The sequence below is a fragment of the Plectropomus leopardus genome, chromosome 12, assembly GCF_026936395.1.
Source record: "Plectropomus leopardus strain MGB_pleo_1.0 chromosome 12, ASM2693639v1, whole genome shotgun sequence".
NCBI classification, from domain to species: domain Eukaryota; kingdom Metazoa; phylum Chordata; class Actinopteri; order Perciformes; family Serranidae; genus Plectropomus; species Plectropomus leopardus.
The window spans coordinates 17938781-17964990 of NC_142187.1; the positions used below are offsets into that span (position 1 = coordinate 17938781).

Sequence of the window (26210 nt, forward strand, 5' to 3'; positions counted from 1 at the left end):
GCAATAAAACATGCTGCAATGTAACATTAATGGACCACAGTGCACCGTCAATGTACGTTCACTTGAAGTGAATGTTTTTTGCCACTGACAGGCTCAGGCTGTTATTATGAATATCTGACAACATTATGAAAAGGATACGTACAGAGACTGATCTTTTTTCTTAAGGCGTAACATCCTTTTTCAGCTCCTAAATTGCTCAATCACTCAACCCACCAGACTCCATATAAATAAACTGTAATCTTATCATCGTAAAAACACACTTTATTCAAGGTCGACAGAAACAAAATAAAAACCCATACTCATAAAACTCATAAAAAAAACCCATCTTGGCTCGTCTTTCAAATGTTCCAACAATTAAAAACTTTGGTTTAGTTGACATAAAAACCTTAATTCACCCAGTTAGATGTGAAAATATGCAAGCTCTATACATGCTGAATTATTTAAACTGAATCTGGTGGCTTTGGTGACAGTGTTTTAGGGCTGTTTTCTGGTCAAATAAAAGGGATCTAGCTCTTTAAAAAAAACAGTTTTCCTATTAATTATTATTAATTAAAATGGAAATAAATTTGTTTAGTACGCCTCAACAATGTACGTAAGCATAATGGTTGAGTAAATGTACTTACTTCCTCTCTACAGCTGTAGTTAAATGTTTATCACTAAGTTGGCTACTTTTACTTGACTTTTAACCTTTGTTTGTCTTTCTCTTCCTCTCCAGTGAAATTAACCGCTTGGACCTGGGTCTGACAGTTGAGGTGTGGAACAAAGGCTTAATCTGGGACACCATGGTCGGCACTGTGTGGATACCCCTCCGTAGCATCCGACAGTCAAATGAGGTTTGCTCCTCACCACCTGCACCACTTGCAGTTGAATATTGCAGTCAAACACTGTACTCAGCTGTGCTCAAGGGAGTCACTCAGTCGCTGGTTGGACATGTTTTTATCATGCTCGTGCATTTTGCACAATGTGTTGTCTCAGCCGCAAAATGTCTCTCTGTACACAGGAAGGCCCGGGCGAGTGGCTTACACTCGACTCTCAGGTCATCATGACTGATAATGAGATCTGCGGCACCAAAGATCCCACTCTCCACCTGGTACTGCTCGACACGCGCTTTGAACTGCCTCTTGGTGAGAAATCAATATTCGCATCAAAGTCAAAAAGTGTCAATAGGTGGGGGAAGATGAGAATATGAAAATATAGGAAATCATCAACCCTTGAGGGACGGAGGAGATGACTGGAGTAACTGATGTCTGTCTGTGTACTTTCACAGCAAATAGTGATATATAAACACCAATAATCCTGGAGTGATTAATTACTGACCTACTTTCAGTGATGTGTGTTTAAGGCTGTATGTGTATCAGCGAGCGTGTTTGTGTCCTTTCCTTCTCGGTGATCTGTGTTCCTCTAAACATTGATTTAGTGTCATTTCCTTACTGTTTCCCTTTCCTTTAGTCGATATTGTTCACCTGACTCCTCAGTTTGTGGACCTGACTTATTTTTAGAAGTTTGGCTGTAGGGCTGTAAGTGAAAAGACCAGTTTCCAATGTCACTGTGTTAACAGCAGCAAATAATATTTGCAAAGGCTTTGTTTTAGCTCATGTTGTTATCTGGATGATGTGTGTAACAAAGAGCAACAATGTTTTTAGATGGGCTAGGTTTAAAAAAAAAGATTTTCCAGTTCAAATCAATCTTAATTTGAATAATCTGATACTGATTCATAACATTCAGAGATCGTCAGAGATCGATCTTTTAATATATGGGTTTTTCGTGGATGCATGACCTTTACCCCTGTTAATCTTATGTAACCAGCCTTTGGTTACTTGCACAACAAGATCTGGCCATGTGAGAGACTAGCGAACCTCAGTTGCATCAAAACACAGGGGAGCTGCTCCACTAAATCCATTGCCAAACTGAAAGGCAGGTGTCGGTGGAGATACAACAATGACAGTCAGTCTTGGCATCAAAACCCCCCTAAAACTAACACAAAAAAAAACACTGGCATCGAAAAAAGGAAACATAGGCACTTAAATAATTCCACTGAAAAACAAATCACAGGCATTAAAAATGGTACTATTTAAAAAAAAAAAAAAAAAAAAGTGTTCTGGTTTTCTCTTTATGTCACTCTGTTTTTTAGTGTCAGTTTTTCTAGGATGGCATTTTTGTTGAATCTTGGAAAAACTGGCGCTGAAAAAAAGAGTAACACAAAGAAAACAAATCTGATGACTGTCTTTCAAAAAACAAACCTGAATGCAAAAAATATCAAAATAACATAACATTTATTTTTTAATGCCTGTTTTTTATTTTTTAGTGGCATTTTTTTTTCTGTCATGATGGCAAATCTTATTTTCAATGCCAAAACTTCTAGCGCCTCAAGTGACTCAATTCATTTTTGGATTTGTTTACTGTATTTATACTCATCTGTATTTTACTTAATCGTGTTGACTGCTGTGGTGAGTTTATGTTAATGAAAAAGCACATTAATATGACTGCTTTTGGATCAAAAGATATACTATGCAGGGTTTTCCCAAAAAGAAAAAGAAAATGTATTGATGTGTTTTTCTACAGACTCTGCTTGCATTCTGTATTTTCTTCTTTTCTTTTTCTTTTTCTTTTCTGTGTTCGGGACGTTTACGGGCGTGTACCCCCATAGTGCTCAGATAAGATTGGGGCTTTATAAAAAAGTAGGTGCCAGACCATAAGCAGCAGCCATTCAAGAAAAACAACGCCAAAAAAATGCGAATATAGTGAGATGAAACAAAAACTGAGAATGAATCTGGGGTTGGCTTTCATTGGCAAGCGTGTTTACAAACGGTAACTGACATTCTTGCACAGTATACCTTTAATGTACTGTAAACTGTATTTTTGTTAATGCACTAGGTTGGATGGTTTCTTGTAGAGTTTGCTGCATTGTTTTTCTGAGAATCTCTTTCATATCCAAGCAAAATTGATGTAACTAAAACATCCCTAATTGAATCAAATCAGGAATTGAATCAAATTGAGACCTCATGAATCAGAATGTGGAAATCAGTGGCGATACCCAGACCTAGTTTTTAGACAAAAAGTTTTGTGAGCAACTCTTTTAACAAGCTACGTAGGTGGAGCTCCATTAGGGTTGATTTTTGCCACCTGAGTTTGTCTGGCTTGTTGTTTTCAGATATCCCAGAGGATGAGGCACGATACTGGGCCAAAAAACTGGAGCAGCTCAATGCCATGAGGGACCAAGATGTAAGCTGTCACCCTGTTTGATTTAATACCCCAGCATATCGTCACATTTTAGGAACATGCCAACATGATTAATTGTAGGCGTAACTATGTCACACATTACAACATGAAATCCAACTTTCTCCACTTCCTGCATGTAGGCATAAAATCTCCCTGTGCGTTCCCAGTTAACCCCTTTCATGAATGTTTTCATTTGTCTGACTCCAGTATTCATACCAGGAGGAGCAGGAACGCCCTCTCCGTGTACCAGGAACCCAGTGCTGTAAGTGACCAATCATTGTTTGTACAAACCAGTCATTTGTTTCTGCTGAACAAGAGAATTATGCGTTTAGCTGTTGAGATGTAATTAGATTGCTTAGGCTCAGCATGCGCATTATGCGTGTAACCACACATGGGTTGTTGTGTGTTAGAGGGGAAAGGATCGCTGCACTGTAGAGGATCAATAGAAGTATCAGATGTCCGGAGGCGAGCTCCTCCAGGATGCTGCTGCATTTCCACAATTGGCCCAGTCTGCCGATCCTGCTGAGCCAGCTGTCTGGAGCATTTGGAAAGACTTGGAGGCTCAGCACTCCCTCTGTGCTCTGTTTCCATTCACCAGCTCCATCTGGAAACGTTGAGGCGTCGATTGTGTGAATGCATGTTTATGTTTAGACAGCAGTGCAGTTCATAATCAGTACTGACACCCTCCTGTTTTATTGCAGGTAACTGGAGTCTATGGGGAGACCAACAAAGTGAGTGTGCATACAATACAGACAGTATATACAGTAAAGTCCAGTCATATTTTTAATTGATTTGATTATGTAACCCATCACGTGAGATTTGAAATAAAACAGTAAGTTTCAATGTGAACTGCTCGATTTCAGCTTCAGTCTGAGGGATTTTACAATAAACAGTGTAGGACTTGTACTTTTGTCCAAGGGCGTCACTGTCATAAAGTGGTGGAGATATAAGAACTCAGATGAAAAAACATTTTTTAAACTGTCTTTGATATATGCAATGTCAGGTAATCTAATTTGGGGATCAGTATGAGGTCAGAGTGGATAATTACGCCGAGATTGGAAAAAAAGGAACAGCAGGCTACCACCAAGAGCGCAGCTTTTGTAACTAATCTGTTATTAATTTGGGGTTTGTGTAGGGGGTGACATATACTTCAACTGCTGTTTGACGATGGTCCCCCAGGAGATTTTGAGTGTCAAATGCTGCATTCTGGTGAATTCTTATGCATCAACTTATAGTGTGAATGTCTTTATTCATGTATTAAAAACACAACATTTAAGCGAGTAGGTGACATTTCAAAATATAAAGATATGATGAAATATAATGCAGTAAGACTCTCAGACGTTCTGTATGCTCTCAAATATTCATTCTCCTTTAGATCAACTTTTCTAATTCAATGTTTTCTCAGCTGAGTCAACACACATATAAGTGTGATGCACTTTTCAGTCATTTTTTGTGTCTTTTGCTTGGGGAAGTAACCTCTTCTTCTTCTCTTGCATGTGGCAGCTGTTCACTTCGATTAAATTAATTCTTTTTGATTATTTATAAACCCCTGTATGTGTTGATGTTCACAGAGAAAGAGTGAAAAACTTGAATAGGAAAAAAAACTGTTGTGAATTTGTTTAAGTTTCTGATTGCCACATGCACATTTTGTCTCATTTTAGAATCAGTAGACTAGGCAGGATATTTTTTAGCTTACTTTTTTTGGACAATGCACATATGTGTCCTCCACATTCATATTGCATTGTATGCTGTATTGTTGTGTAAATGAATCTTTATCAAAGGATGACTTATTTGTTTGGTAACATTTCTTGGGGCAAACTGTTGTCCAGAATATTTTTTAACAAATTATGCTTTTGAAAAGTGATGGGGACAAAATTGGCCATTTCAAGTGGTGCGAACATGTTTCTAGCATCCCCATTGTAAATGACAACTATGCTTTTGTCAGTGTCCTGGTGCAGTGTTCATAAATTGGGGATATGTATTATATGAGCTTTGAGTCACTGTTCACCTTCAAACACCCTAAGGCTGAATATCAGATGTTTTAGGAGACAATTTTATCAAAATTCCCCCACAACATTGCTTTTTTCTCTTACCTTTTCAGGTATCAAACCATGTAGGTAACTTTGGTTTTATTTGCCAAACTTTTTCCCTCTCTGTCACCATCCCTTCAGGCAATATAGGTAAATTAACGTAAATTTGTGGTGCGCACAGCATTAATCAAAGTCACATTAGAAAATTAGACTGCAGCATCTCTTTCCGATACATTGTCCTTGTTACTCTAGATGAAAAGACCTGACTGACAACAGCATCTATTGGGACTACTCTGAAAGTAGTTGGACAAGGTTTTTGGATTATCCCGAGTAATTTGGGTGAACTTACCCTTTAATATCAGTCATTGTGTCATTTTAAATCCAATCTTCTGCAGTGCAGAGTGATATAATGAATATATGTAATTGTCCAAATACTACTTGACTCATGCACATAGAAACTTAGAGCACATAGATATTACTTACATTACATATATATGCAAAAGAACCTGTCTCTCTCTCTCTATCTCTCTGGCTTCCCATCTATGTCTTTCCCTCTTACTGTGATTAGCAGATGGTCTTATATAAGTGTCTGTCAGACTCACCCACACAACTGCAGAGACTGATCTCATCTCAGTTCACATGGAGGAAAAAGGAAAGAGCAGGGGGGTAATGACAGATGGTGCACCGATGAAGAGAGAGAGAGAGAGAGATGTGGGGACACGGTTGAATTGAGGAACAAAGTTCGATGCCTTTAATTAGTGTTTACACGCCCAGACAGATGACGATGAAGGTGTAAGCGGAGCAGCAGCCGCCTTTGTCCGAGTGCTAGAGGGGATGATGGATAATGATAAATGATTAATAGATTCTGGTTTCGCTTTTGACTGATTCAGCACTGTTAAAGTCTCTCATCACTTCCCTCCTTGATGTTAATCTCTGATCTATGGACACCACTGAAAAATAAAGCATCTCCTTAGTGAGCAGGAATGGATTTATGTTCAGTTATGATGATGAGAATGAGAAGGAAGAGGCTGATGATATTCATCATGTGCTTCATGTATGGATGCACTCTGAATGACCTATATGGTCTAAGAGGGGCTCGATAGCGCTGCCATCTCATCTATATTATCTATAATTACCATAGTACTAAAAGATTGGTTCTGTGCTGATTAGAGCCTCTTATCTCTAAGCCACACGACAATTGGGATAATCACTTTAATGATGTTCCTTCCTCTTTCTCTTTTCTCCTATTTTTGCACTCTATGTGGACACCATCAAAAAGACTGATTATTTTTTTCTCTTGCCACGTGCCTCTGTGCAGATGAAGACCCAGACAGTGCTGTGGACGACAGAGACAGCGACTATCGCAGTGAAACCAGTAACAGCATCCCCCCTCCTTACTACAGCACATCCCAGCCCAACGCCTCTGTCCACCAGTATCCCATCAGCCACCAGCACCGCAGCTCCAGAAGCTTCTCCTACCCGCGCTCTGGCAACAGTCATGACCTTGACTATCAACATCAGAGGACTGTCAGGTGTGTGCCTGCTTCTGTGTGATTTGGGATGTGGAAGTCATGATTATCTTCATTATCAATGACCTTTTGATTTTCATTTTTTTTAAGAAATCGTTTGGTACATGAAATTGTAAAAAATGTGCATCTTAATTTAGAGCACAAAGTGACATCAGATTGCTTGTTTTAGCCAACCGACAGTCCAATTCTCATTCAGTTCACAGTAATTCAAATCCAAAAAACCACAGCAAATTCTTGCATTTGACCTGGAGGCAGTGAACGTCTGCCACTTTTGATTAATAAAGGGCTAACCAAAATAGCACAATCTGTAACATTCTCTTAAATTTCTTTAAACAAGTTTTTGTTCAGAGAAAAAATATGAAAAGTCAACTCCAGAAGACCAAAATTTTATTTATCTAAATCTGTTCTTACCCTGGTGTGAATAATTTCCGAATAATGAATCCCACTTGATCATAAGTAACGTATTAGCACAGGTAACACCCCCTAAACATAATATAAGGGCAGGTGTTTCATGTGCAAATAATCCCGGAAATGGCAAAGAATTGGAGACATGTCACCAAAAAAGCCTGTATTGCATACAGTAAAGTTGAGGTACTATTAAATCAACTCAAAGGTAGAAGAAGATAGAAGGTAGATGTATTAGTCATGTTTTAAAGTGTAAAAAACAAAATTACATTTGTACTTGATCCTGCTACATCTTTGGAGTTGAAGGATGAGTTGATCAAAATCAGCAGCTACTATGAAGATTCTGTTCAGTTGCTTGTTGATGTTGCTGCTGGTGGCATCGTTCAATTCCTGCAGTGCATTTTTTAAATTTGCATCGGAGTCTTAATTCCTCATGGCTTCCAACAAGGTCCATTCATCCAGTGCGATAGCTTGATCCAGGATGTCAAGGGCCAACCATGCCTCCACAAAGATGTGTGCAGAGCAGTTTCTGATTTCCCATTGCTGAGTCAGCCTCAATCACATCTCATTCACTTAATTCTCCTGTGACCAGACATTAGCCAGAAGAAAACTTGGTAGAGGAACAGCTCTTGGTCCAAATCGGGTCAGCCCTGCCCTGATACTGGCTCTCTTTTCTCTCTTCGTCCAGCACTTTTGATTTTGTTTCTCCTGCCTGGTCTGACTGGCTGCTCGGCGTATGCCGTTGGTGGAGATCCTCTTGCAATCTGCTGCATTCAGTCCAAACCGATGTTGATAAGTGCTACTATATCGTAGAAAATTCGTGCTTCAGCATAATGGACCATGAAGTTGAATAAAATTGAAAGATATAGCAAAAAAGTTGCAAGGATTTGAGGAGCTACTGGCTGCTGCATCTACATGTGCTGCAGTCTTCATAGGGTAACAGAGAAAAACAGAATATGCCTGTTTTTCAGAGCGCCAGAATGACTTTCTGGGTTTAAGATGTTATATTGTAAAAGAGCTGGTTTCAGAAGTGTGTTCAGTAGTGGAGTAAAAGTTAATACTTGACTTTGTGTGTTATTATTAGTGGTGAGATTTGACTTAGAAATGAGCTTTTTCATACCAGATATTTTAACATGAAAAACTACCCTTTTTTATCCACCTTGTTCTCAATCTTGCAGCAAACTGCGTAATAATAATTTTGCCTATATTCTCTAATGCCACCCAACTATACTCCTGTTTTCAGGGTAATTGAAATGCTCTCTTGTGCCTCATCTCATGAACTTTGTCTTTACCTGCCACCATTTTGCTCGCTCAATACTGTGCATGTACAACTCTCAGCAGATGTGAGATGGAAGTGAGTTGGCTCACTCCTGAGTAACTTCCATCATCACCTCCTGAAAAAGTGACATGTTTAATTCTTTTTACCACTTGCCAAATCAGGCAAGTGAGTTTAGATTTATTAGCCTGACATGTTTTTGCTACCTGCCTGAGGCATACTGGCAATCCCTATAGTTTAGTCCTACCTGCGTGGGGAAAAATGCCTATTACTGAATGAACATGGTCAATGAAATTCTGCCATGCACTCTGTGTGTGTGTGTGTGTGTTAGTGTGTGTTAGTGTGTGTGTGTGTGTGTGTGTGTGTGTGTGTGTGTGTGTGTGTGTGTTAGTGTGTGTTAGTGTGTGTGTGTGTGTGTGTGTGTGTGTGTGTGTGTGTGTCAGTCCTTCACTTGGTCATGCAGACCAAATGCTATTTCTCTTTCAGAGTTGTTTACAATACCATTTCATTTCTCAGCTTGTATTGATGTATTTCTCACAGACTGGAATTGAAACTATGCATCCCTTCACCTCTCCTTTTATGAATTATTCAACTGGCAATGTAATGGTCAATACTGCACATAAGATTAGCGGCTTGTGCGAGTGTATTGGACAGAACACCCTCCCCACACCCCAGCCCATTCTTCTTCATCTCTCAGCTCTCTCTACTCGCTCCTTGCCTGCCCTCTCTCTTTCTATTTGTCTCTGCGCTCTCCACTCCCTTCCTGTCTTCACTACCCCCCCCCCCCCATACATCCTCCTTCTTCTCTGTGCCTCTATTCGTTTTTTAATAGCCCCATTCATCAGGGAGTATAAATACTTTTTCCCTGTTTGTTGCATTTCTGGATGCTTGTTCTTTTTCTTTGTCAGCTTTCTGGAGGCCTCTCACCTTTCTGTTCTGCTCTATTTCTCGCTGCTTGTCTGGTACTCTTGTATCTCTGGTGTTTTTCATCGATTAGCCATCAGCATTATTCCTGGCCACCCCAAGACATGTAGAAAAGGTTTTTAGTAGGGCTGTCCGATAGAGTACAGCGTGTACAGGCCATTGAGTACACTGAGAAAGTGCTCTGTAAGCGTTTATGAAGGGAGGATAAACACATTTATTTTATATGTGTATATGCATACAGGCAACAATAACCTGAATGTTCATTATAAAAATGAATCCCGCTTAAATAATCATCCTTTTCTGGGCATACAGTCTTATCTCTGTTTCTGTTTTCTTGTCTCCTCCCTTCAGTCCCTCGGGGAGCTATGCATCGTCTGCAGAGCTGAGTCGGTGCAGCAGTCAGCTGAGCGAGGAGGACTATGGCGGTGAGTATGGAGAGAGGGACCCTTACGACGAGAACGATTCTTACCACTCCTGCCACTCCTCAGTTAGCTACAGCAAAGGCTCTCCAGACTGGGACCCCGATGAGACCCAGGGGGCGTACAGCGATGAGGGAGACTACAGCAAAGACGGAGGAGAGGAGGCGGCGCTGTACGAGGAGGACGACGGAGGGCTGTACGAGGAAGAAGAGGAAGGCCTCTATGAGGATGAGAAGATGATGTATGATGATGAGGATTTGTACAACTTGGATGGGACCCTCAGTGAGGAGTTGGAGCCTCCATTTACCCCCACGCCAACGTCAACAGCCCCCCCAACTCTGGATGTACCCAGCTCCAGACCTCCTCTAGAGAAACAGCCATCCTTACACCAACAGCAGCCCCCTACTCAACCCCCCAATCAAACAACCAACCAGTCTCAACCTCCTGGCGTGGCCCCATCAGCTCAGCCCCCCGCTGGTCAACCAACAGCCCAGCCACCTAAACAGCCCCAGCCCCAAACACAGCCTCAGCCGCAGCCAGCCCCATCTGCCACATCTTTCTTCTCAATGGCCAAACCTCTAACAGCTGCAGTCACAGGCTTGGCCTCTTCTTTCCTGTCTTCTGTTCCCACCGCTCAGCCTGCCCAGTCTCACCCTCCAGCCACAGCCACATCTCAACAGCAACCGTCTGCTGCAGCCAGTGCTGTCCCTGCATCCCACCCAGCCACCATGGCTAACTCAGCCGCCCAGCCCCCCTCGACTGCCACAGTCCCTCCCTCCCAGCAGACCCCATCCTCCGGGCAGCCTCAATCCCATCTCAACGGTCCTGCCACCACACAGTCAGCTGCCCCTGAGGAAAAGGCTCCCCAGCTGGAGGAAGAGCCATGGCTAGAAGAGGAAGCGATGTTGGAAAAGGAGGCCAGGACGCCCCCTGCTCAGCCAGAGGAGACGCTCCCCACAGAGGAGAAAGAGGAGCATTTTGAAGAGAGTAAGCTGCCGACACCAGTAGAGGAAGAAGTGATACCACCCGAGAGGTAGGAGTGAAAATTAAAAGGATTTAGATCAATCACAACAAAAATAGACCAGATAAGAAACACATTTGCTACCAATCCTATAAATGTATCAGCTGAAGATATTTTTTGCTAAAAATCCGATAAATTATGTTTGTTTTTTTATTTATTTTAGTGATGCAGTCATAGAGGAGCCCAAAGAGCCAGTGGATCCAGCAGTCAGGGCCAAAGAGAACTGGCTAAGGCTCTACAACAAAGTTTTAGAACAGCTTCGGGAGGTAAGATCACTGGTTTGACTCTCACCCTCACTCCAAACTCCAGTCCAGGCCATCACAACAACCCAGTCTGATCCCAGAGCTGCAGGCCTGATTCAGCTCCATCCTGTAATCTAAAAGATACACCAGAGTTCAAGAGCCTCTAAAAGTGTCTACTGAGTCTTTGAAATATGAATATGGAGTGCATTATTTATGTGCAAAGACAGAGTACATACAGTAAGTTCTTCAGTTCTATTTTGATGGTGATTTTGCTGGACACCAGAAAGCAGACTTAAAGAGACAGTTCATGTCAAATACACATTTTTCCTCTTACCTATGGTGCTATGTATGACTCTAGATTCTTTTGGTGTGAGTGGCTGAGTGTTGGAGATATCGGCTTATGTCTGCCTGCTTCGCAATATAATTAAAACTAGATGGCACCCGGTTTGTGCTGCTTAAGGTGCCCAAAAAAATCATTTGAAAAAGCTCAATGTCTCTTTCCAGAAATCATGACCTGGTTACTCAAGATAATACATAAACCTTGTTGTGAGCAGTTTAATGTGCTCACAAAAATGCTTGTCCATGAGAAGATGTATGCTTCCTTCTGCTTGGTGATACGGGTGGTGGATTTAATTTGGGAGGAAAATAGTTCCTACATGAAACTGCTCACAACGAGGTCTTTGGATTATCTTGAGTAATCAGGTCATGATTTCTGGAAAGAGGCATTGCCGTTGACTCTATCAAGTATATTTTTTGGCACTTTGAGCGCCACAAGCTGAGTGCTATCTAGTTCCATTATACTGGAGAGAAGGCAGACATCTCTATGGCCAGCTCACAACAAAACAATCTAAATTGTAAAAGCACTACTAGTAAGATGAACACTATCTATTTTTATTCCAGTTGAGCTGTCCATTTAATGTCTTTCGTATTCTTTGTTTGCTCCCTTTTGATTTTCTTGAAATAAAAATAGAGATGGCTTGTCAGACAGCAAACTTTTTATTTTAGTTTGGGTGCAGCACTCCTCGACAAAACTGCTTGATTTAATTGTACACATTAAGTTTTGCTTGATCAGTTTTCACTTGCACATTTTATTCACACATTATGTTGCTGTTCATTACCTTTGAATTCAGTTGTGCAGAGAATTAATCACTTGCTTCGATGTTTATGTTGATGTGTGTCACGTTGCGTTTTTGTACATTTGGCTTCCTTTCGTTTGTCTTTCTTTTGGTTTTGTTTTGTTCGTGCCGACCCACTTTGTTTTCTTTCCAGTTTCATGTCATTGCCATAGCGACACTCGCATGCACTTTGCTCGGCCATCATTGGAGCATGCTGACAGGTAGGTAAAACCTGACTGGATGCTTGAGAGAAAGAAGGAAGTGGCGTGCAACAGATGTCTTGTTGAACTCCTCACTGTGTAAACAGGCACCTTCACTATGATCACTCATCTTCACAATTTGATCTTTTCTGTTGTATCTTGCAAGAGCTGTCTTTCAGTCTGATTATAAGCTGCACTGCATCAGAAGCTCCAAAGACATATTTCAAAAGTTAGGGAAAGCAGGTTGGTTTTTTTTGCATACTTATAAAAACTGTTTATGTATTCTGTAATGACATAAATAAGAGTGACATTTACTGAATAATTGGTTTCTTTTTAGTTTCCAATGATGCTTGCCAGTGAACCAAATGTCTTGGCAAATTGCTTCAGCTTATTTCCCAGTTGTACAAATTATGTTTGACATCTAAGAGGTTCTTGAGCAGCAGATCTTTTTATGAGTTTTTACTGATACAACCAACTTTTAACCTAAGCACATCAAGCTCATCAGAGTTCTGATCGGGCGCAAAACATAAAGCCTGACCCTTCATAAACCCGCACAGTCTCTGTCCAAGCCTGACCCACAGCAGCAGTTTGGGGCCCAAGCCTGATTAAAAACCAGAATTTCTGGGCTAAACAATATATATTACATTACATTTTATATATTAGAATATTTGATACTATTAGAACATTTATATCAAGCTTACAGCAGGCGTGTCTCCTTGCACCACTTACAACCCAGCTCAAAGGCTGCAACAAAGATAGGAGACCAGACAGGTGTACCGAAAGTTAAAAGCATATTTATTTGCAAAATAACAGTAAATGAAGCCAATAAATAACAAAATAAACTTTGTCAGTCAGGTTTGCTTGGGTTATGGGTTATTTCAATAGTCTGTCATCTCGTACATGACAGGTTCGGTAGAGACTACGACTCTCGGTGCATGTAGCGTGCACGGTAGTCAACGGCACTGCTTTGAGCAGATGATATAACTGCTTTCACACTACCACTACCAACCAAGTCGGCCCTGCTCTTTCTCTTTTTCTGTTTTTTTGTCACCTCTCTAGCGTGCACTCTTTCTCTCTCCCCCAGTTTTCCACTATAATGCTTCATTGTTACATGACTTTCCCTCTCTAAGTCACAGTCCCCTCCCTCTTTCTCTCCTTTTCCCCTTTGATGTAGTCAATTAAAAGTCCTGCCATTTATGCATGAGAACTGCCAGTTTCATATGAGGAGTAATGAGAAATTACAGCCCAGCCTGAGCCCGGTGGGTCGGGTCGGGTCAGTTCAGGCCCAGTCAGGCCTGTGCAGAGAATCAGAGCTTCAGGACAGGATTAAAGGGGGGGCTCCTCCACCAGAAAATTTTGAGCATCAAACTCTTAATTTCCTACATTCTAGTGAATTATAGTGTGTGAAAAAGCACAGCTATGCACAAACAGGACAGTATTTTAAATGTGAAGAGCCTAATGAAGACCTTAAATAATCATATGTTTGGCACCAGTGATGTAGCCTCATTCAGTCAGTATGTGAATGCTGAATAAAGGCTGCAGGGATAATCTTAAGGCTGCTTGTTAATTTTCTGATATTCCTTCATCATATTCCTTCTTCCTCAGGCCCGAGGAGAGAACTCCAACTCCCTGTGGTTTGGTAAAGGAGGGTGAGTGTCTGCTGTCAGCTTCTCAAGTAATCTCTTTCACATGGAACATATTAGAAATCACACGGTGTGTTAGTCAAGCTAATGCAATAACTCCATAAATTAAACTCAATTAAAATTATCCGCAGATCATCGTGGAAAGCTGCCACCGCTGCTGCTTTAGATTGAAAATGCCCTTATGTAGTCTGGGAATCCTCCGTTCTATTTCATTACTATCCACAGACTCATTCAGCTTGTGGCATTTGGCCAGTGAGTATTGAGCGGCGGTGGGCTGCCCTGACTTAGCTGGCAGGTCATTTGTAGATGAGGCAGACCTCAGAGTGGAACTGAGGCTTGCATACTGAAGACGTGCTAAGTTAGCCAAATAGATACCCAGCAGTTAAACCCAGGTGTGTGGAGGGTCGCTCCCAGTATTTGAGACTAGGCAGTCCATGTAATTAAACTCTCCAGTAAAGCCCTTGACTGGAGGAGCATTAGAAACAATGATGAGAGAATTATGTCTTCCTCATAGCTACAAAACATGATTTCTTAGACAGACCTTTTGATAAGGGAATCATTTCTCCACTGTAAATATGGATGAGCATCATTATATGAATGTATTCTTCAGAATGGGAGGTGCTCTCTACAGTATCGACAGCATGCCGGACCTTCGCAAGAGAAAAGCAATTCCTCTCGTCAGAGATCTGGTGAGAAACAAACATGGACACAAGCAATAATGTACACAAGTATTATGGGGTAATCCCTTTTGTCACAGATTTTATTGTTTTCTCTGGATCCAAGTTTACTTTGAAGCAAACACCTCTATTCCTGCCTCTCATAGCCAGTGTTTCTCACTAACTAGGGAGTGTATCAATGTTTGTTGTTTATTTTGTTTTTGTTGTTATTTTTTCCTATTTTTTGGCCAGGGAGAGAAAGAAATCTTCCTTATAAAATACAAAACTAACCTTTTTTTAAGTAATTCATTGCTTCAGTACAATATGTTCGAATGAGCATGTGTTTTTCTTTACAAAATAAGTGCTTCAAAAGCCTTTTTATGTATAATGTATCATAATTCCCTCTCTAATATCTGTTTCATGTTGTGGAAGAATATCAAGAAATTTTTCCTTTAAACAACTGTATTTATTTAACTTTCTCGCAAAAAATTACAAGACTAGATATGAACACATCATGGTGACCTTATAATTTATCTTTGCATAATGTAACTCAATGCAGCCTCGACCAGCGGCCTGTTTAGCTTCTGACTGCTTTGAGCTTACTTTAACTAGTTCTCCTTCTGCCAATTTTAACACAGATTCATTGATCATAATGTGTGATTATCAGGAAAATAATCGGGTGCATCCCCTGACACAACATAAGTGAGTTTACTGCATCCCTTCATCCTAACGCCGTCCCTGGGAAAATCTGTTGGCTCCAAACATCTTTTCTATTGTCCCCAGGCAACTTTAGTTTCAAGCCCTGCCATTTAGCCCGTACAGAACTTATGTGACACAGCCATCGATGAATGTTGACGGCTGTCTCACATCACTGCTAAACCTAACACCCTAAGTCTATTTGCCTATAGGCTGAAGGAAATCAACAAGGCAAATATCAGCCAATACCAACATTCAGCCGATGAAGTGGTGCATCACTAATCTAAGCATTATTTTACTTCTCTACTTCTTACGGTTTGTTTTTTATCTATAATCCAAAGTGAATATACTCATAAAGGCTCCTCTTGTTTATTTCTGACTGTTGCCCCTTCCACAGCTGTGTCATATGTTTGATATGTTGATAAATTAGATGTCTGCATATCTGTGGTGGAAATGTAATTACTGTAGTTAATCAGTATAGCTGCACTGTAGAGGTTAGGGCATACCTGTCAGATACATAGTGCCACACACGTAAACACACAATGCATCATAAATAGTTGTACAGTTTGTTGATTTAAATTCTTAAAATACATTTATATCGGTGTCTCTTACACATCTCCTTCTCTGTTTCATGGCTGTCTGGCTTCATCAGGCAATGGTGAGTACTTTCTTCTCACTCACAGAAATAAAAATACACATAAAACCACAGTGTAGTTCACATTCAGACACTTTTCTGTTTGCCCCCTTGTTTCCAGTCTCTGGTGCAGAACTCTCGTAAGGCTGGAATCACCTCCGCCATGGCGTCCACCACTCTTGGCAATGAAGAGCTGGTGGGTTTCCTCATCTCTTTTTTTTTTCTTCTTCAAAATTCTGTTCAGGATCTCCCGACCTTTAATCACAGCCGATATAAAACTCACATTTCTCTCCTCTGTGCCCTTTGCAGAAAAGTCATGTTTATAAAAAGACCCTGCAGGCTCTGATTTACCCCATCTCCTCCACTACTCCACACAACTTCGAGGTGTGGACTGCCACCACCCCCACCTACTGCTACGAATGTGAGGGGCTGCTTTGGGGTATCGCCCGACAAGGCATGCGCTGCTCTGAGTGTGGCGTCAAATGCCACGATAAGTGCCAGGATCTGCTCAATGCCGACTGTCTGCAGAGTAAGCATCGCTGCATCCACACATTTTTGCACACTTGCACAAAAACACTCTTTTTAACTCATGCATCTATTTTTACTTCAGTATACACACACCCAGCCATCCACACAAACCCCAAACCTATTTTAGCTCCTCCTCTGTATCCTTCTGCCCGATTGACATCCCATTATTCTTGTCCTCTATCCACTCTCACATTCTCCTCCCTCTTCCTTTCCAATTTATCTCCTGAGTAATGTGCTGTCATACCCCTGCCTCTCCCCTCTCTCTTCCTTCCATAGCCTTTGCATCCATACTGCTTTGTCTAATTCAGCTCCACACGGGGTGACTTATCCAATTCCCATACTGATTTTGGAGTCAATCTATGTTATGCATAATTCATTGCTCTACTGTCTCCAAAGAGTCTCACAAGATCTTGATGCCAATAGCATCTCTTGGTCTTTTAGTCTCAGACTATCTACTTTTTCTTGACTAGCTCAGTGGTTAAGTGGAAACGGTTTATGCCATAATATTTGGAGGTTTGGGGTTTGATCAACAGCCAAGAAGTGTCAAAGACTTTCACAATAGATTTGATGATATCTTAGCTTTGCACTCAGCTTTAAAGAGGTGGATTGCAGGAGAAACAGGAGATAAGCTGCTAACCTTTGTGCCATATTGCCTTGAATATATATATTTTAAACAACAAACCATTCTTTTCACATCCCTTTCTTCATTCATCTGTCTCATCAGGAGCCGCAGAGAAGAGCTCCAAGCATGGAGCGGAGGACCGAACCCAGAACATCATCATGGTTCTGAAGGACCGCATGAAGATCAGAGAGAGGAACAAACCAGAGATCTTTGAGCTAATCCTGGAAGTGTTCGCCCTCGACAAAACAACACATGCCACGCAGATGAAACAAATTAAGCAGAGTGTGCTCGACGGGACGTCCAAATGGTCAGCGAAGATCAGCATCACTGGTGAGTTCAGGGTTTCATGTTACACATACACGTACAAGGCCTTATTGAAAGACCTATAGCACGTGGTCTAAAGTGCAAGTGCATTGAGGGCGTGTCCAACCATTTTTGCTGGTTAAACTGCTTAAAATCTGGACACAAATTAATACACAAAGGGCAGAGGGGTTGTATTTAGTCCCTTAATTGATCATAGGTGTGTTTGGGGCTTAACATGAATTCGCCAATCAGAGCAAAACCAAAAAATTAAGTTATATATTTGACAGAGGAGATAGAGCTAAAGTTTTAGTTTCAGAAAGAATTATTGAAGTTACTCTGCTCCTCATGCGTAATTGCGTACAGCGTCTCTCTTAATTGGGAGTCGCACAGCAGCTCTCTGCTATATTTACATTTAGAAAATGTAATTAATATTTCCCTCATAATGATTTAATATTTCACCCACCTGCAACCCATCCGCAAGTCTGTCTGTGTGTAACAAGCAGAGTGGTAGGGAGTTGTGAACCTGCCTATGTAAGCACATTTCACTATCTGAATAATGCACTCTTTAAATAGTAGAAAAATACTGCACCATTCTGACTTTAGACCAGATTTTTGTTGGTACGTGGAGCAATTGCTTTCTTCTGTCTCAAAACACCAATGTGTCAACAATGCACCTGACCACATCTTATTTTAAGACCTACACGCCCATGGGCACATAAATGGGTGCAAGTAGATTTACTACTTAGACAATGTGGGTGCTGGCCATAAAAATGAACAACTGCATAAGTGTGAAACTAGCATGACAATGCACCTCGCTGTGCGCCTCTTTGTGCCAAGTGTAAGATAGGACACATGGGTTGTAAAGCCCATTGAGTGCCATCATGGTGCCTGGCAATGATACTGTTGTTTTCCTTTGGTGTTATTGATATGAAAAGGCTTTATTCTTATTAAATGTAAGTATTGGTAAAGCCTGTTTAAATGTTTCTGTCTCTTTCTCAGTGGTTTGTGCTCAGGGCCTGCAGGCTAAAGACAAAACAGGCTCCAGTGACCCTTATGTAACAGTTCAAGTTGGGAAAACCAAGAAGAGAACCAAGACCATCTATGGAAACCTCAACCCAGTCTGGGAAGAAAACTTCCACTTGTGAGTTCAGTCAAACTTTTCAAATGCTGATATATCATTTTTTGCCCTATAATGGATGATGTAATCCTTTAATTTAGAGATATGGCCCAGAAAATGAATTTAAGACACTTCAGTTTTTATGTTTTTGGATTACCAGAGAACCATGCTATACTTAAAAATTAGCGTGTATTCTCTTGTTTCCTCAGCCATCATGATATTCTCCTCTGCATCACAGTTGTTTGCCAACACTTTTTGTCTCTGCCTCATCCAGTGAATGCCACAATTCGTCTGACCGCATCAAGGTTCGCGTGTGGGACGAGGATGACGACATCAAGTCGCGTGTGAAACAGAGGTTCAAACGTGAGAGCGATGACTTCCTGGGTCAAACCATCATTGAAGTCCGGACTCTGAGCGGGGAGATGGACGTTTGGTACAACCTGGGTGAGTTTTCAAGATAAGAGACAAGACGGTGGAGAATTAGAGACGCGTGAGAGGAGCAGCAAGTCACCACAGAGATAACAGTACAAGAAACAGATAATTGAAGTGCTTGTCTCTCTTAGATGGAACAGATGTCAGCCAACTAAGAAAGCATGTATATCTTACTTTCATTTGACAGACAAGAGAACTGATAAGTCTGCTGTGTCAGGAGCCATCCGGATGCACATAAGTGTGGAAATCAAAGGAGAGGAGACGGTCGCTCCTTACCATGTGCAGTACACCTGTCTACATGAGGTCAGTCTGAGTGGACCTCTGGTGGAAATCGTCCAAATGCTGTTGTGACTACTTGCACTTGAAGTAAAACATTAAATATGCAAGAGCAAGCTTCTGAGTTAATTAGTCCCAGTCAATTTAATTTGGGGTTTCCCATTAACACAATCAATCACCTTGTGAATTTCTGTTTCTGTCTTTACACCCTGGGGAATGTACTTTCTTTTTTGTAAAACATAAAATTGCAAACATTAGGTTTGTCGTTACATTTAACAGCTTGCTTCATTTGTAATAGTCTGGAATTATTGAGCCATTTTCACCAGTAATAGAGGGAATATGGTACAGGCACAGACAGCGCCACATATGAGTCTCTAATGAAGACCCTACAGACTAATTCACAGTTTCATATATAATCCTGTTATCCTGCAGGACTTTAAGAAGGGGATGAGTCACTGTTTTTGACATGACTGAAGAACTTAGAAACAGTCTGAGCAAACAGATCTTTAAAGTCAAAATCAAGCTAAATGTAGGCATATTTCTAGGTTTACATTGTTTTTAACATTGTGCTGTATCAGAAAAAAAAGCTTAATGTTTGTTATTTTTTTAACTTTGCTCGGTGTTTCACTATGACAACCGCCTGGGCGTGACCAACCACGGAAGCTCCAATGACACCGCGTCTTTCAGTGACAGACAGGTCGAACTGTGCTAGGGCCCGCCCCCTTACCTTACCACAGCCGACCGGCCTCCCCAACCCATGCTCGCTGTGAAAGCTTGCTCAGCACATTCAGGCTAGCTCGGTTTGCTGCTTAAATGTTCACAGATGACCCATAAACGATTCACGTCGCCGAACGCAGTTCCCGGCTTCAGTCTGTATTTGCAGACTAAGTCCTTCGCTGGAAGTACAGTGTATCGTTACCTTACACAGTATAGTGTCCGCGTCAAGGCGAGCTGCTCCGCCGGCGACTCCGTGTTAACTTACCGGTCAACTGACAAGTGTGTAGCTTTTCACCGTACGGCTAACGTGTTGCGGCGAGCCGACCGGAGTTCAGTAGCTTAACTTGGTAGCTGCACCAGGCATCCGGAGTTTTGCTAACGTGTCACAGCGAACAAAACACCGGTAGCATGCAGAGTTAGCTCGATCTAAACCCCGGGAGCTAACGCTAATTGACCAACAGGCTAACTCGTTATGGCGGGTATATCTCGGCTAATTAGCTAACCTTACTCAGTTTTCTTCTTTCCCTAACGCCATATCCTCGGTTACTACCCTCACCAAAGGGTCTGAACCGAAGGCCAAAGAGGCTGCGTCCCTCCAGTGTCCCGCATCATATGGATCGTCCATCTCGGGCAGTGCTAAACATGCTCAAGCATCGCTAGCCGATTCCCGGTCATTTCCTCACTGTGCTTCAGTGCCAGAGAAGATATTGAAAAGGAGACTGAGTGGCGAGCGCCACAACTAGCACCCATCTCCCACTAGCCACTACGAGCCTATCGGACATGATGGAGGCTGACCCCTTGGACATGCCTCCACTCTTCGAGGAGCTCCTCGAGGTGGAGCTGGGCTACGAGGAGGCAGAGGGGCCGCCAACTCTGACCTGCTCGACGTGGATGAGATGGAGGATGAGGAGGATGACTCCACGTTCCCAGTTTAACAATCCAGACACTGCTCCCCCAGTGGATAGCAGCTTGTAGGAGGTGTGCAAACGAGCTGCAGACAAATTGGGGATACAGTGGCCTGCAGCTCAGGATGCCAAAGGGGCCAGAGAGAGACCTATATGATGGTAAGAGGCCGCCTCCAGCCAAGCCACCTGCCAAGCAACTCATTCCAGCTGTGCCCACCTGCATGAAGGAGATGAGCCGTTACTGGTCTAGTCCAGTTCCAGTCCCAAGAGCAAGCTACCCACCAAAGGTCACTCCAAGCTTGAGATCCATGGGATGGGGGAACAGGGACTGGCTGAAATGCCCAGTGGTGGAGCCATCACTGGCTTTTCACCTTCACCCTAACCATCGCTTTTTCTCAGCGTCCAGCAACATTTCTCTACCTAGCAAAATGGAGCGCCTCACCGCCTCCATTTTTCAGATGGTGTGTAGGTATGCAGCCTAGAGAGTTTGCTCTCTCAACGCTATGACACTGTTGTCTGTGTATCAGGCAGAAATCTTGGGCCAGCTAACCCGGCCCTCTGGGTCGAGATCTGTGTGGTGAATGACTTCGTCTTGCATTCCTCACAGGGAGCGGTTCAAGGCTGTGATCGAGTTATGGGGCTTTCTGTTGCAGGTGAGAGAGCCCTATGGCTGAAATTCTCAAGCCGAAGTGATGTTCAGAAGGCAGAGGTTGTGGATGCAGCATACGACCCCACCAAAGGTCTTTTCGGTCCAGCTTTGGAAAAGATGAGGGAGACCAGCACCCTCAGGAAGCAGGAGGGTGAAGCATTCGATCTCTTTCTCCCTGGGAAGCACACCCCTCGCCCCACCCAGGGGCCGAGGACTGGCTTCGTGAAGTGAAGTGAAAACAGGAAGGTGTCAGACCACAGAGACAGGCAGCTGGTCAGCAGGCTAACCAGCAGCCTAGGTCACAAAATCAGAGGCCATGGGGCAAACACTCCTTTGCAGCCGTAGCCATGAGAAACCGTCCCTCACACCCTCAGGAGGGGAAGAAGAAGCGTGCTGCCTAACACACACAGCTTCTCCCTCTCCCCCTCTCATGAAGAAAAACAGAGTGGTGGAACAGAGCCCAGAGGTTCAGAATACAGAGGCCCTGGTGTCTTTAGGTTTCCCAGGTGTTATCTGTTGTTTTCCCTCCCCTCATGTTCTGGTGGAGGAGGGTCTGGGACAGCAGATCACAGTGTCACCAAGCACTTCTACCTTGTTCAGCAATAAAAAGTCAAGCCTCGCAGCCAGGCATGCAGCCAAGGGCGAGCCATTCCCCCCAAAACAAAAATAAAAACATGTCATGTCCCCCTGCTGCCAACAGAGGGAGCCCATGCTCTTCCGAGGGCATGTCACTCCCTCCAGGTTGTGGGGATGACGTCACCAAGGTATGTCTACATGGGCTCCCTGCTCAGGCAGATCCATGTCACTTGGTGTCTCTCCCTCTTCAGACAGCGCAAAGCGGTAACATTCAGGCAAAGCCCATGCCTGCTTGGCCTCATGGCTTCAGTAATATGTCATACATTTGGGTCTCCTAGTGAGGGATTTTCAGCGTTGGGTGGTAGCGTTACATCTCTGCCCACACCGTAACCTGAGTGACAAAGTGAAAGTAATGCATGCATGCGTTGTGGCTCTCCGCCACTGGAGAGACTCATCTGCTGTCGCATTGGGCGTCCTGCTGGGGGTGGTGTCATCCGGGGTAACCATGACAACGGACGCATCTCAGATGGGTGCGGAGTGACAATGATAGGCAGGGCATTGAATGGCACATGGGACCCGAGGCTGGCTCGACCTCGCATAAATGTCCTGGAGCTTTGGGCTGTGTTCTTGGCAGTAAAGCATTTTCTGGAGTTTCTACAAGGTCGCCATGTCTTGGTGAAAACAGACAACTCCACGGTGGTGGCGTACATCAACCGCCAGGGAGGCCCATGCTCACTGCAGTTACACAGGTGAGCTCGGAGTATAATCGTGTGGAGCAGCACCAAGCTCATGTCCCTTTGGGCTACACATGTGCCAGGTGTTCTGAACACGTGTGCAGATCTTCTGTCATGGGAAACCCCCTGTATGGGGAGTGGACTCTCCATCCGCAGGTGGTGGCTCAAATTTGGCAGAAATATGGCCAGGCAGCCGTAGATCTCTTCGCCTTGCGAGAAAACGCACAGTCTCCACTGTTTTTTCTCTACCTATCGGATATAAACGCACGTCTGGGGATGGATGTGCTGGCTCACCTATGGTCAGACAGGCAGCTCTATGGCTTCCCTCCTCTCAGCCTGATCTCCCCCACCTTAGCCAGGGTGAGGGAACATGGCTTGTCCCTGATCCTGATAGCGAGATGAGAGACCCACACCCACACCCAGACCGGGTGGCACTCTGGGCTTGGCCCGTGAGAGGTGGAACCTGAATGCAGTGGGTCTGCCTGAGAAAGTCATTGACACCATTCAGAGTGCAAGAGCCCCCTCCACTCGCTCCCTTTATAGTGGTAAGTGGCGGGTTCTTGAGGAGTGGTGCGACTTGAGGCGCACCATTCCTTTTCACTGTTCAGTGGCTGACCTGCTGTGTTTCCTGCAGGAACTGGTAGTCAAAGGTAAGGCCTTCTCTACAATTAAATAGTACTTGGCAGCCGTTTCAGCCTGTCATATGGGCTTTGGGGATAAACCCACAGACTAGCATCCTTTGCTGTGCCGGTTCATGAAGGGTGCACGCCGCAAGCTCCCAGTTTCTAGGCCCCTGGTTCCCTTGTGGGACCTGTCAATAGTACTAGAAGCCCTTTCTCATCACCCATTTGAACCTATAAAGGCTGTGGGGTTGAAGTTCATTTCTCTGAAGACTGTGTTGCTTTTGGGTTTAACCACAGCAAAACGGGTAAGTGACTTACAGGCGTTGTCCAGCTGCCCTCCGTGTTTACAGGTTGCCCCAGGTCTCACCGAGGTCTGCTGTCTAAGGTGGTGGAGTCAGCTTACAGGTGTTTCACAGTGGCGCTTTTGGCTTTTCACCCACCTCCATTTGCTTCTGAGGAGGAGCAAAGACTTAATACTCAATGCCCTGTGCCGGCTCTGCATGTGAATGTGAGCAGGACAGCAGAGTTCAGGACGTGGTTTCAGCTGTTTGTGTCCTCAGCTGCTCCCCACAAGGGCAAGCCCTTGTCCCGCCAGGGGCTGTCCCAGTGGATTGTGGAGGTTATTTTTCTTGCCTGTAGCTGTAAAGGTCTTCAGCTGCCTCAGGGTCTGAGGGCTTATTCCACAAGGGGCATGGCTACTTCAAGGGCCCTGTTTAAGGGTGTTTCTTTGCAGGATATTTGTGCTGCAGCAAGCTGGGCTACACCTCACACTTTTGTGAGGTTTATGAGTTATGAGTTAAGAGGGGCCGGTCGACTGTGGTAGGCTAAGGGGGCGGGCCCTACCACAGTTTAACCTGTCTGTCAGTGACAGATGTGGTGTCCATAGTTGGTCATGGGGCGATTCCCATAGTGAAACACCTCACTCTGTTATCAAAGAACCAGGGATTACATTATGTAACCCAACACTTTGTTGCTTTACACATATTAAACAGTCAAACTTCAATCAAGTTCTCAGACTAATGATTTGAGCCAAATGTGTCTTCCACATCTGCCTCCTGCTTAACCCTTTGAACCCTGAACAAACTTGTTTGATTTCTTCCAAAAATATGGTAAAAAAGGCAAAGAGCAATTTGGCAAGAAATGCTCTGCATATTGCAATATATTAGTAGATTTAAAACAAGAGTTTAAAACTAGGGGGAAATGACCAGACAGCTATATATTTATAATTAGCATAGTTTTGTATTTGAAATTATTTTTACTGAATTCTTATAATTTTAAGCATTTTTTCACTTCAATTTTTAGGTCATTTTCTTGTACTTTTTGCCAATTACTTGCTAGTTTATGATTCTTTTCTCTTGTAGTTGCTCATTGCCTTTTTCCCATGTTTTTCAACATTTCAAAATCAAGCCAATTCGCCCAGGTTTAAGGGGTTAAAGGAGCTGTATGTGATATTCATAACATTAATGTGACATCAATCCACTGTTTGCTGTATAAAGTTATAGTGGAGTAATGGCGTCTAGAGCAGAAAATGAAGATTGCTAAAATCGCACAGTCTGTAGGGGGAGTGGAAGAGTAGCGCTCATCTGGCTGGTCAGATGTGTTTGAAATATATTCATATTTTAACAAGCTGCGTATTTTTTTAACTTACACGTCCTTTGTCTTTTTTCAGCATCTGTTCCAGTACACCACGGAGGAGCAAAATGGTGGCGTAGTGAAGATCCCTGACGCCAAAGGGGACGATGCGTGGAAGGTGTATTTTGAGGAGACAGCTCAGGAGATAGTGGACGAGTTCGCCATGAGATACGGAGTGGAGTCCATCTACCAGGCCATGACGTCAGTCCCTCAACCATTACTCTAAATGTTTAAACTGGAAACAGACATTTTTTTTTTACTTGGCCCCTTCTGGCATTTCCAAGTGGTGTTATTGTTGGCGGCACTGTCGCAAAGACAACCGGATTACTTTTCATTTTAACCACAGTTAAGCAGCTACCAACAACACAGGACACACTACATTTTGGTTACACGAAATCACTTTGATAGTTTCTGCTGTTTCTGCTCCTTGGGATAGTAACTGCAAAGAACTTACACAGATACTCTTTGGTAACAGGAGAACACAAAAGCATTATCCTCTTTCTGTTTTGGTTGTGCAGTAGTTGATGCACTTCCTTCCTGAAGGGTCGTACATGGTGGCAGACAAAATTGCGAAGTGAAAACAAGGCTGATAGGAAACCAGCCTTAACGTTGGTGTTGTCATTATTCTAAAGCCATCACAATGTGCCATCAACATTTACTACATAATGATATGTTAGATAAAAAAAAATGTCTATTTCCACTTTTACCATGAAAGTTAAGTAGGAACAACTCTTGAGTTATAAACGTTGGTTTAATTACACCTACTTTTATACAGTTAGATAAGATAGTTGGATATACATATAGTTTATTTTTTCTTCCAATACGTGGGTATCAGGAGCAAGAAAATGCACTAAATGTTCTTTTTGCCACTTCCACCCCACAGCCACTTTGCCTGCTTGTCATCAAAGTACATGTGCCCAGGAGTGCCAGCTGTGATGAGCACCCTGCTTGCCAACATCAACGCTTACTACGCCCACACCACCCAATCCTCCAACAATGTTTCTGCTTCAGACAGATTTGCTGCGTCAAACTTTGGCGTGAGTCCCTGAGTGATAGTTGTTTTTTTCCTTATATATGTGACTATATA

At 43.0% G+C, this 26210-nt stretch overlaps 1 protein-coding gene and 1 pseudogene across 1 annotated transcript in view; both read left to right on the forward strand.

Moving 5' to 3' along the window:
- LOC121950959 (protein unc-13 homolog A) overlaps positions 1 to 26210 on the forward strand; it is a 55924-nt gene that overhangs the window by 10426 nt on the left and 19288 nt on the right. Inside the window, exons 4-21 of the mRNA XM_088085372.1 lie at positions 716 to 833; positions 1001 to 1124; positions 3152 to 3222; positions 3427 to 3481; positions 3921 to 3950; positions 6568 to 6781; positions 9735 to 10835; positions 10987 to 11089; positions 13986 to 14029; positions 14634 to 14712; positions 16131 to 16205; positions 16319 to 16538; positions 17262 to 17489; positions 18462 to 18603; positions 18854 to 19023; positions 19199 to 19314; positions 25161 to 25324; positions 26007 to 26160. Of these exons, the coding sequence (XP_087941498.1) occupies positions 716 to 833; positions 1001 to 1124; positions 3152 to 3222; positions 3427 to 3481; positions 3921 to 3950; positions 6568 to 6781; positions 9735 to 10835; positions 10987 to 11089; positions 13986 to 14029; positions 14634 to 14712; positions 16131 to 16205; positions 16319 to 16538; positions 17262 to 17489; positions 18462 to 18603; positions 18854 to 19023; positions 19199 to 19314; positions 25161 to 25324; positions 26007 to 26160 (3208 nt within the window). The remainder of the gene's footprint in view (positions 1 to 715; positions 834 to 1000; positions 1125 to 3151; positions 3223 to 3426; positions 3482 to 3920; positions 3951 to 6567; positions 6782 to 9734; positions 10836 to 10986; positions 11090 to 13985; positions 14030 to 14633; positions 14713 to 16130; positions 16206 to 16318; positions 16539 to 17261; positions 17490 to 18461; positions 18604 to 18853; positions 19024 to 19198; positions 19315 to 25160; positions 25325 to 26006; positions 26161 to 26210) is intronic.
- LOC148188076 (uncharacterized) lies at positions 20111 to 21066 on the forward strand (annotated as a pseudogene).